This window comes from Zonotrichia leucophrys, chromosome 9, assembly GCF_028769735.1.
Source record: "Zonotrichia leucophrys gambelii isolate GWCS_2022_RI chromosome 9, RI_Zleu_2.0, whole genome shotgun sequence".
In the NCBI taxonomy this organism is placed as follows: Eukaryota; Metazoa; Chordata; class Aves; order Passeriformes; family Passerellidae; genus Zonotrichia; species Zonotrichia leucophrys.
This window is the reverse complement of record NC_088179.1, coordinates 17,232,835-17,244,389: the sequence shown is the minus strand read 5'-3', so window position 1 is coordinate 17,244,389 and position 11,555 is coordinate 17,232,835. Positions and strand designations below refer to the sequence as shown.

At 41.9% G+C, this 11,555-nt stretch overlaps 1 protein-coding gene across 1 annotated transcript; it reads right to left on the bottom strand.

The window, feature by feature from the left end:
* AHSG (alpha 2-HS glycoprotein) lies at window positions 1–6,794 on the bottom strand. The gene is made up of 7 exons (XM_064720991.1): window positions 6,362–6,794; window positions 4,935–5,045; window positions 3,709–3,793; window positions 2,729–2,892; window positions 2,331–2,444; window positions 1,467–1,547; window positions 1–628 (listed from the first exon to the last, which is right to left on the bottom strand). The coding sequence occupies exons 1-7, from the start codon at window positions 6,563–6,565 to the stop codon at window positions 353–355; spliced, it is 1,035 nt and encodes a 344-aa protein (XP_064577061.1). The 5' UTR covers window positions 6,566–6,794; the 3' UTR covers window positions 1–352.
* Window positions 6,795–11,555: the final 4,761 nt, after the last annotated feature.

Genomic DNA, 11,555 nt, shown 5'->3' with positions numbered 1-11,555 from the left:
GAAGGTAGCAAAGCTTTGAACATTTTATTGTGAACTAACCTTTCACGTGGTGTTTCTATCACAAAGCTACAACTGTTGTATAGCTCTTACAACAGTTTCACTGAAACAATGTTTTCTGTATTTTAACTAGAGAATCCCTGTATGTAAAGTAAACTACTGCTATAAATTGTAACAATCTATATTTTGGAGCAGGCCTTTGCAAGACCCTGACCATGGCTCTCCCCTCTGGAGGGTAAAACTCATTCAGGCTGAGAGGCAAGTGTTCTCAGCTATTTGTAGTCGATGTTGTGGTCTGCATGTTGCTGCTGCACTGATCTCTCAGTTTGGCTGCATTGCATGTCTGAAACACAGCCTAGATATCGAAATAGCGAATCCTGCCAGGGCAGGGAGGAGGAGGAGGCACAAAGCCAACAGGACGAGGGACTTTGTCATGCTGAGCAGCCTCTGCAACTGCTCTCTTTGCTACTGGTTTTGCTGGGAGCATGGAACGGAACATTTCTGAAGAGCTGGATTCAGATGCAACAGGGTTATTGTGGAAAAGCCCAAGATTGTGGTTTGTGACACCCACAGCACTGGGTGCCAGTCCTGCTGATGTGTCTTGACCTGGATGAGCATAGGTAACTCCAGGCTGGAAAAGAAAAACAGCTCATGTTGGTTTTCAGGGGTTTGGGGTTTGTGATGTACAGGTAATTGATACCTTACTAGTTACCCTGCTCCTAAAAGCTGCAGGCCTGCAACCCAAGTTCAAATGTTCCTGACTATCAGGAAGTCTGATTTGCATCGGAACACATGCACAGGAATCCAGGAACACATTTTTTATAGCCAATGATTCATCAGGACCAAATTCTGTGCTATACGATCTTTCAGGGCCACCTGCACAGCTGGTGAAACATTCAAGACCAGCTGTCTCATTTTCTCTTTCATATACCTCTTAGACAGCTAATTACTGTTGAGCTACCAAGAGCTGTTGTCCATAGGAAGTACCCAACCACCACCTAGCCCTCCTGAGACCAAATGTGAGCTAAAATACCTGGAGAGTACTCAGGTCGAGTGCACGTTTCCCTCCCCTTGCTACAGCAGTGCAGGACAAGGTCCCTGATTTCAGTCATGTCTAAGGACTAAAAGCCTCCAGACCCACAATGCAGATTTCTGTTTCACATTTATCTGCCCCATCCTTTAGCTGAGCAGAGTTTGGTTCCCTTTGCCTTGACAGACATGTGAATCTGCCAGATGGTCAAGAGGGCAAATTGTGTCAGGCATGGATGGCAGACATGACTTAATTCCCAGCACAGAAATCCATAGGATAATCAGGAGCTACCTTACCTTGGCTTTTAGGATACAAAGTTAAGTTATCACAGGTGGCTAATGCAGTCTATAGTGAAACAAGTAAACTCAAGATGATGCCCTGTAGCAGTACCAGTAGGCTAGAATACCCAGGAAAGCAAGGGAGTATCTGGAGCTGGTACCTGATGTCCATACAACTGGCAGTCCACCTGAAGGTCTTGTGTGGGAGCTTTTACCATCACTGCTGTGCAGAAACCAAAATTCTGGAAAAACAGGACACAGTCAAGAGAAAATAGTTAGAAAATAGAGGGAGGCTGCATCAGAACTTTTTAATTTCAGCACATTTAGAAATGGCTACTTGTTCTCATGTTCTATCTGAGCAGTAAAGTGCTTACATTTTAGCCCGCTGGGCTTAAAAACAAAAGCTCTTTAAATGCATAAGCAGCAAATAAGGGAAACTCCTGTGTTCTTCTATAGTAACATCTTTTGTATGTCTGGATATGAGGGAGGGAAAGAATATATAAGAATTTAGGTAAAGAGCTCCCACCCTCTAAAACTGCTTAAGACTCAGTTTCATCAGAAACAGAAGAATTTTAACATGGTAAAGTACACAGTATAATTCTCAAGAGCATATATATGAGAACTGAGTGCACTGGAATTGTAGGAGGGGGAAACAGTCTGCTTTTTTTTTTTTTTTTTGACTGTGAACTGTCCAGTACAAAGAGCCTGATTTTCTCAGGTTCTCATTTTAAGAATAAACAATAATATATAGTCTATTCATTGAAAATATTCTGTCTCTGGTCCTCGAGCCTTTTTCAAATGTATTCAAATCCATGAGAATTCAGTCCAGATACCTCAGAGAAAAGAGATAGGTGTGATATAGCTTTAAGAATTATATATTGGAAAACATATCAGGATGGTACACATCTCTTGCACTTTGATCCCCACAGGGGTCTATTCCTGCTCCAGTGCAAGCACATCCCAGCATGGTGCTGCTTTTCCACCTCAGAGCTGGGGAGCTGGGGCTGATGTGCTGCCATACTCACAGACTGATCCTCAGGCAGCAGCTGACAAGCCCCCACGTTGGCTTTAGCTTCTTGTGCAGAGCAGTTCGTGGCACCCACAGCAAACTCGGTAAAAACAACTTGCCCTGGGTGATACTGATAAAACAGGAAAAATGTTTCACTGACTTTGCGCTCAGAAACTGCAGAGCTGCTGAGAAAAGATAAAAGGCAAATGCTGTGGCTTCATCTCCCACTGGAGTGAAAGGGAATCCTGTGGCTAAAATGACACATAATAGTTGGGAAATTAAAAGCAAATCAGGAGGGCAAATTAGAGCAAGTAAATTGTGTCTGTTTGCAAACATAACTAGGTAGCAGTGCACAATTACTGCAGATGAAACATTATGTTTACATTAAAGGCTAGACATAGCTGTAGAAATCACCTGTATTTTGGCTCTTCCAATCTCGAGGAGTCTGAGGTAAGAATCAGTGGTTTTGCTGTTGTAGTCATTGAGTGCAGCTGACACAGTTTCTAACACCTCTGTGTCGTTCATTCTTGCCAGCAGTGGACAGTCAGGGCAGACTTTGAGAATGTCTTCACTGGAGTCTGCAGGAGGAATAGATCATGTTTTGATCAGATTGCAAATTGTTTAGAAAGGCATTATAGGCCTATTCAGTAACACAAAGCACTGTTTAAAAGCCTGTCCCAAATTAAAGTGGCAGGAATTTTTCCAGTGCAGGCTATAGGTGGCAGTGTGTCACACGACTTGGCCATTCAAATCTTTCTGTGGACTTCAGTAGCACATTTTATATGTTCTTACTCAGTTTTTAGAAAATTTTCTTTCTGGAAACCTATGACAGCAGTGAAAAGGTGCTTCAGCTCACACAAGGAATGGTAGAAAAATGAAGATATTTTACCTCATTGGAGTTGCATTTGTTATTTCAGTCATCAGTTTTGACAGTAGTACTGAAGACATCTTGTACAGAGCAAAGAGATCTCACACTGAGCAGGCAGAATAGACATTCTGCTTTCCCATGGCAGTATTGAAAATGCTGGATTTAGTAAAGAAGCTGCATCTGCCAATGGCACTCTGATGACCAACAAGTGCAAGTAAACTCAGACCAACAAGGAATCAAATTCTTAAGGTTAAACTGCTGACTGAAAAGACTCAAATCTGGGACTTGCTCCCCAGTTAGTCTTGTAGTATCTTAGTTGTCACAGTAAAGAGGAGCAAAGAGAAACAGTGGGTTTGTAAGGGAATGAAACCAGAAAAGAGGGCTGGATTTAGAAAACCCATTAACTGTTGTCCTTTATGCCATATTTATACCCAGGAGTTTAGAATCAAAAAAGCCACTGAACTGTAACCACTGCTATAAAAATACTCCAGCCTCTAGATTCAAATCTACAGAACAAAGCCTTTACCTGCATGTGAGTGGCATTTGCTAGCAAGTACAGATAATACCCCATCCACCTTCTGCAGTTTAACATCACAGTCACCCTCAACTGCCTAGAGAGAGACAAAAATCAAAGGGTTACATTGTTGGATTTTCTGATAAAGGGCCACTAAATTCAAAAGAACAGATCCTGGCTGACCATTCCTGGCAACATTGGTCTGATGGCAAAAGCACTGCTAGGCATGTCCTGATGTCTGTGATTTTGTAAAAGGCAGATCAGAGCTACAGAATCTGGATCCAAATCTGGATCTCAAAAGTATCAAAAATACCAGGGTAGCAAGATTGTGGACATTAAGTACAGGCTTGTCTCTCATATAGAGCAGAGAATATGAATACTTATGAATTAAGACCTTCCACAGAGCTCTTTGATAACGTTCTCACTAATCTCAGCTGGTCAGTGGCCATGGTAACAGCAGAGTGTGCTGCCTTGTGTGAGCAACATGATCCAGCAGGGAGGAGATGTCAAAGGCAAAGCTGGAGTCACTGGGAAGAGGGAACAGTTAGAGTTACCTCCCCCCCGATGGAAAATAGAATCTGAGCCCTGATGAATACAGGGGTAGATCATGATTCATATTTAGTGAGCTCTGTGAATTGGGCCCCATTCTAGAAACAGCAGGCTCAGACAACATTTCCACTGCTTTGGTCAGGAAAGCGTCTCACAGCTGGATCACACTTGCATAAGAACAAAATATCTGAGGCCAGTAAATTCCAGCTGAGCAGTACTTCAAAGGCAGAGCCCTAGCTGAAGGGAATAGCTCATCTGCAGTTGGAACTAGGAAGAGAAGCCTTGGTGGAACTGCAGCAGGTAACAACCCACATGTAGCCAAGGGAAGGGTATTTTTGCAGACACTGACAGCCTGCCCTGTCTGTGGTGTGCAATGAGGCAATGGCATCTGGGCTGACTGAATCTGGAGCCCCTGTAGAAGGCCCCAAGGCGTTCATGGACTGCGTGTGGGATGTTATGTTGGCAGAGATCTGTCCTCTCCAGATAACAGGACATGAAAGAAATCCAGGAGTGAAGTCCTTCATGACATGAGGGCAGTGAAGTCAGCAAGGATGTTACAAGTGGTTGGGTGGTTAAAGGCTGTTACAAGGATATGACATTAGCTTGGGAATCTGGTGATAGCCTGGCCTTTGGCATCAACATATTGAACATGCACCTTTGGACCCAGCTGGTAATGTTCAGATACTCACATGTTCTGCAAAGCTCCTCACTGTGCAATTTGCAAGAGGTGTAGGGCTGAGAACAGGGCACGTGGTCTCCAGTAAGTCAAGTTCAAGAAATATGATGTCATTATTTGGCCCCTGAAAGGAAAAAAAAAAATAAACCATTGGAATTGATGTAATTTCTTCACAAAACATCACCAGATTTCTTCCCTGGGGCTGCACTTCCTCTGTTGCCGCCTATCATGGGTAGCTCCAGGTATATAGCAGAGTAAATGAAAAAGTCTTTACTTTAAACTTTATAAAAGAACAGGACTTCAAATCTGGAGTAAGTCAAGATAATCACACTGAGTTTATTCCAGCTAATAAGGAACAGGCTCATAAATTTGGCAAAGTCAAGCTTGTATGAAGTGAGTCAGTTCTCTTAAGTTAACTTAATTTTATTTTGTTGGGTAGTTAAAAAAAAAATCAACAACTTTCTGATGAAAAACACTTCATGTTTCTATAACCAGATACCAAACAAACCCCAGTGAATATTGACCTGTCTTGTTTAGTGCATTGGAATTACATTGAATTGTTCCAGTTCATTTGTATCTGTAACACAGGACACAGTTCCTTGGGTTCTCTAGGTCCAAGATTGATTCTGATGGAATCATGAGTGATTCTATTTAAGCCAATTAAGTCATTTTAGTGTAAAAGCATTAATATGAACAAAGCAGTGTCATCAGTGTTTTTGTATGGGTAACTCTGGACACTTCTAATCTCATGTATGTCTGTTGTAGTCTTTTCTAAACCTATCTTTTGGCATCTTCTCTTTCATAACAAGTAGAAAACAGCTATGGAGTTTCACTCATGTCATTGTTTGACTATTTCCCATGTTTTAAGAGAATCAAAGGTTCTGAATTGGCACATACATTGTATTTGTGACCTTTTCTATGGCCTTTCTAGATGCCTTCATTGATAGCAATAGATCTGCGGGAGAATAAGCCACGGCAATTTCCATTTAGACTCCTTGGCAGCTCAATGGAACATTAGGTAAAATTAATGCCTACTACAACATCACAAATAGCATGGAGTTTTGATAGGTATGTGTTTAGCCAATAAGTAATTACCTGCATCTCAAAGATTATCCTCAGTTTTTCTCCAGATTAGCTACTGGGCTTACAAATCAGCACCTGGGATGATCTGCCCTAGCAAACGCGCTGCGTTTGTAACCCGAGCTCTTTCTAGCACTGTACAAAAACATCTGAACATTTCTCCCTCCCCCTCTGTTCTGCTCTTTGAGAGATACATTCCCCTGACCTGGATTCTCCACTGCTACCAGGTGTCCTTGCCCCACTTAAATCAACAGAGCCATGCTGATTTCCCCATGTGAGGATACAGCCCTTGCAGGCCCTTGGTGATTTCCAAGCATCCCCATGCGAGCAGCGTGTTCTGCCTGCAAGCTCCTCACTTACCTGGGGTACCACACGGATATCCTCGATTCTGTTCAAGGCAAACTTGTATCCATGATGACTGTGGCCATTAATATAATTCACAGCAGCTTCAGCTGCTGCTTCAGATTCTGGGTCATCACAGCCCAAGGGAGCAGGGGGAGCTGCTGGTACAGCTTTGTGAATTGGAAGCTGAACAAGCAGTATTAAAGCTACTAGTGCCTTCATGGCACCTGAGGAAAGCTGATCCCTTTCAGAAATAGAGATCTAAGAATACAGCTCAGATGGTAGCTAGGTAGCGAGAGCTGGGGCCTCATTTATATAGTACATACCTCAGATTTACATGAGCACACGCCTGATATTTGTCCCAGTTCCAAGAAGCATTGCAAACAACAAAAGAGAAAAGTAAATGTTAGGACATCAAGCTGACTGATTAATTTTGGCCAAAGTAAATTTTATCAGGTAGGATATTGCGAAGTCTGCTAAAGCAGCTTAAGAAGAAAGCGTCAGCAAAAATGCAACACAATTTTTAGACACTTCTACCGACCAAATACTGTCCATGTAAGAGGAATGGGATCCCTTCTGTTAAATGTGTAGAGATGCTAGTGCTAATTAAGCTTTCTTGTAAACAGGACATTCTGTTGGGGCCCAAATCTCACCAGACACCAATATAAATTGTGAGATCAGTAGCATGATAATTTAGAAAATGGAATTTTAAGTAGCTCTAAGGATCTCATTCAACAGCAAATGTAATTGAATAGCAACTTTTGCTACTGAATTTATTTGGAATAGGAAATGAGGCATGGTTCCTAAATCCTTTGCATCAGCTCTTTCTTTCTCTGAATAATCTGAATATGTCCAATAGTTCTTGGAGTTTTATTTTGCAAAGCAGGCTTGTAGGAATGTTTCTGGAATATGTTGTACAGATTTGAGGATTTGGCAGAAGATCCTAAAGAGCACAAAGTGTTTTAAGGAGGATATAGAGGAAAATTAGCTGCTTAAATGCTTAGGAATTCTGGATCCTATCTTATATTTACATTCATAGTGTACATATTTACAAAAGAGTAACGGGATAAAAAAATAATCTATGTAGCAGAATAAAGCATCTATGATGTGTCCAGTATTTACAATCTTTAATTTAAGGTGAGATGACTTTGGCTAGATAGATTCTATCTAGACAGTCTGGCTCAATCAACAGAAATGGTTTTCCTACAGGGGTTTCAGAAAAGGTTTCTACCATCCATGCTAGGGCAGTGATCAGAACAGTAAAGGTTCCTTTTGGCTTTAACACATCTGAATCTCTTTTGTCATTTTTAGAGTTGAGGAACTAGCTGCAGATTTGAGATGAATAGAAGGACTTTGGCATAGTTAGAAGTTGGGGGTTTTTTTACTTTAGATAATAAGTATTTCTCCTCAGCTTACATGATATTGTGAGAGAGGCTAAAAGTTTTGCAAAAAGAAGCAGTCTTGAGTCATTCCTCTCTCTCCTAGAATCTGTGAGTACAGGAAACACTATAAATAGCAATGGTTCAGTTGGACAGATTACGTGATAAAGAAGGAGAATGGGAAGCGACTGAACAGATTGGATTATTTGCTTCAGTTGTGTGGCATGAGGTGTGTTATGGATGCTAGGATTTGCAAATTGAAGAGATTCACGGGGAAAAGAAAGACTTTTTCTCTCTCACACATTAAAAAATTGGTCTAAACATGATTTGTTTCTTCTCCATTACTTGAAGCAGCGGTTTTTGGCATTTGTTGTGTTGTGTGGATGATCATTTGTTTTCCTGAGTTTGGCCTGCAACAATTAAAGAATGAAGGTTTGGTGTCCCAAAAACACACTGTAGTGTTCCTTGCGGGCATCTTTTGAATTTCAGCAAATTTATTTAGAAAGATAGTATTTTACTCTTTACTGTTAATGCACAGTTCAGTTTCTAACCTGTAAATCCTTTAATTCCCCTTTTCCTTTTTTTTGGTCTGAAACAGTGAGGTGAACTTCCATCAGGTGCAGATTGAAATTGTTTTTCAGCTGAGTGACATATAATTATTCCAGTGAAGGACTTAAAATATTATTTCTAAATTTTGTGTGGTCATTACTCAGTTTCTTAGGTTACATCTTTTCTATTTAGAATTGCAAATACTGTAGGATGTATAACATTTCTGCAGTCAAGCTCTGCATATTCCTAAATGTAATGTATAACCCAGTTCAGTCAACTTCAGGTTCCAGTTTCAAAGAACAACTTAAAACCTCAAATAGCAAACAGGATTTATTATCTTCTTTCTTCCCTCTTCATTGTCAGTCACATTCCGTATTCCATTTACCAAGCAGGACAAAAAGGAAATACTTTGAAGCTTTCTGTACCTCTCCTTGGTTCCTCTGTAGGCTTACTCAAGCCCTTCCCCTCTTGGTGACTGTGTGAACTTTCTTTGTGGGCATACAGAGGATGAGAAATGTGCCCACATGATTATTAATGCTCAGTGCAATGTGGAATGTTGGCAGTTCGGGGTGACTTGTGATATGTGGGAGGAAATTTGTGTTTAGTTTTTATGTTTGGAAAAGGAGCTTAAAATACAATCAGGTAGTTTGGGTACAGATACTATGACAAAGGAGCCTTTGACATTTTGGGTACAGACTGACACACATCTGCCTAACTACCCCCTCTGAAGGTGGGATTGCTGGTGTCAGCTCCCTGCAGGCCTGTGGCCCATCACGACTGTCCTTTTTACAGCCCCCTCACTGTAGAGGCAATAATTGCAGAGATAACTTCTCACTGAACCCAGGCCGATCTATTCTCTCTCTTTCATGCCTGAGACATAGTAACACATTGTCCTGTATTTGCAGTAGTGGCTGCAAATAGTTCTTACAGCCCAAGAAAGTGACCTGAATGCTGTGGGCTCCTGCACAGAAGGTGACATCTCAACCCCACTGAAGTGAACAAGTCTTTCACAGAATAGCAGTAACATAGAAGTGTTGACTTTGGAAAGGACATCGAGTGGTCACCTTGTGCAACCCCACTGCACAAGTAGGGAGGGCCACCTTGAAACAGTCACCCAGAACCACCCAGTCCAGGTGGCTTTTGATTATCTCCAAGAAAGGAGACTCCACAACCTCTCTGGGCAACCTGTGCCCATGCTCGGTCACCTCACAGTCAGGTGTGTTTCCTGATGTTCAGACAGAACCTTCTATTTCAGTCTGTGCTCATTGCCCCTGGTCCTGTCACAGGATACCACTGACAAGAGCCTTGCTCCACCCCTTTGCACCCTGCTTTTGGTATTTATACCCATTAAGCCCTTCCAAGCCTTCTCAGTCCCAGCTCTCAGCCTTTCCTCACAGGAGATGCTCCAGTACTTTAGTTACCTTTGTGGCCTTTTGCCACACTGTCTCCAGTATGTCCCTGTCTCTCCTACATTGAGGAGCCCAGAACTGGGCACAGAAACCAGGTGTGACCTCACCAGTGCCGAACACAGGAGAAGGATCACCTCCCTAAAGCTGCTGGCAGTGCTTTGCCCAGGGCAGCTCAGGGTACTCTGCAGCAAGGGAACACCATTGCCTCAGCTCGGTGCCTGCCAGGACCCCCAGGTCCTTTTCTGCCAAGCTGCTTTCCAGCATATTTTTCTACATGTGCTGCCCTGGGGATTTCAGACTTCTCTCTGAACTTTGTGAGGTTCCTGTCAGCCAGTTCTGCAGCCTGCCATGGTCCCTCTCAATGACAGCATCACCCTGTGGCACCCCAGTCACTTCTCCCAGATTTGCTCATCATCCAGATCACTGCTGGTGTTACACAGGACTGGACCCCAGTATTGCCCCTGTGGGGCACTGCAGCTTCCTGGCTTCATCTCAACCTTGTGCCATGATCAGCACCTCCAGGCCCAGCTCTTCAGCCAGTTTTCAACCCACCTCAATCCACCTTTCACATCAGTGGCGTGAGGCTTTGGCCCTGGTGAATTAGGTTGCCTGGGAGACTTGACAAGGCTTCACTGTGATGGAAGCAGAACAAACTGGGTTTACTGCCCTTGTTATATAAAATATAGTATTGATTCTATGCTCAAAAATTGAGGCTCCACTGAATCTCAGTTCTTAATAATTCATATAAACCACAATGGAAAGGTGAGTTGATGGTTTTCTCTTTTGCTTTCTCTCCTTTTTTTGGTTGGATGCTTGAAACAACTAGCAATGATTGGAAATTTGCTGCCCCTGCTCAAACTCATTTGGAAAAAAAGCAAAGAACCACTTTCCTAGATGTCAAATTGAAACCTTCCTGAGCTTAAGATTCAAGCAAATTAACCAAGCAAACAGATAAATATCATCTTTTGAAAGCTTCACATCAAAGTTAAACACTTGTGGGGATTTCTGAGGCTCTCTTTTCAGATTACTAAACCAACATTTTTTGGTAAAGCAGACAGAACTGGTCCAATTCTCTGTACCACATCAAAAGATGCATTTCTGAGCAGTCAGGCATTGTACAGTACTGCAAAACTTAATCACCTTTTGCTTTACACTTGATTAAGTACATTACTTTTGGATCATCGAGTTCACAAGATATTGGAACATCAGGGCTGTCTTCTATATAGCCATCACCTACTCAGAAACCTGCACGCCAAGGCAAGAAAATGTCTGCAGGCAAAATGTCAGAAAGTTAAAGTCACCAGCCTTGTCAAGGCAGCATATTGCTCCCTTAAATGACAGTATAATCAGCATTTAAAAATAAAGTGTGTGAAAACCCATAGAGGTCTGAGAAAATCCTCAAGACAAATTAGACTAATTGATTTGCATAGTCTTATTGGCCCCTTTCCACTACCTGGGCAAATCTTCAGCAGATGTAAATTGGCTCAGAATCACTTCAGTCCAAGTCCCCCACTCTCCCTATAACAGGAATTTCAGGCTGAAGAAAAACTGTGAAGTCTGAACAGTTTTACCAGATTGTAATAGTAGAATATTATATGTAAATTAATTAATTTTTATTAAATATTAGAATCTTCAAGAGAAGAAAGGCTGACCATGTGCCCTAGTTTGCTGTGCTATTTGCGGTTGAGAAATTTCTTACTGTGAGATATAAAGTGTGCAGACATGGCATCTAATTTGGGAGCCTTTAGTCCTGGATGTCCAGCTAAGATTCCTTTTCAGTGAGCTTTGCTGATCTCAATCTGTTAACCTTTATTTTCTTTTAACTGTAGAATGAAAATAACTATTTTCCCTTTTAATTCTGTGATCTGAAATAAC

Excerpts from the sequence above, each read along its gene's own strand:
- AHSG (XM_064720991.1), bottom strand. The coding sequence starts at position 6,565 with ATGAAGGCACTAGTAGCTTTAATACTGCTTGTTCAGCTTCCAATTCAC. Across the intron at positions 2,893-3,708 it reads CAAATGCCACTCACATGCAG|ACTCCAGTGAAGACATTCTC; the intron begins GTAAAGGCTTTG and ends TTCCTCCTGCAG. Across the intron at positions 2,445-2,728 it reads TTGGAAGAGCCAAAATACAG|TATCACCCAGGGCAAGTTGT; the intron begins GTGATTTCTACA and ends CTGTTTTATCAG.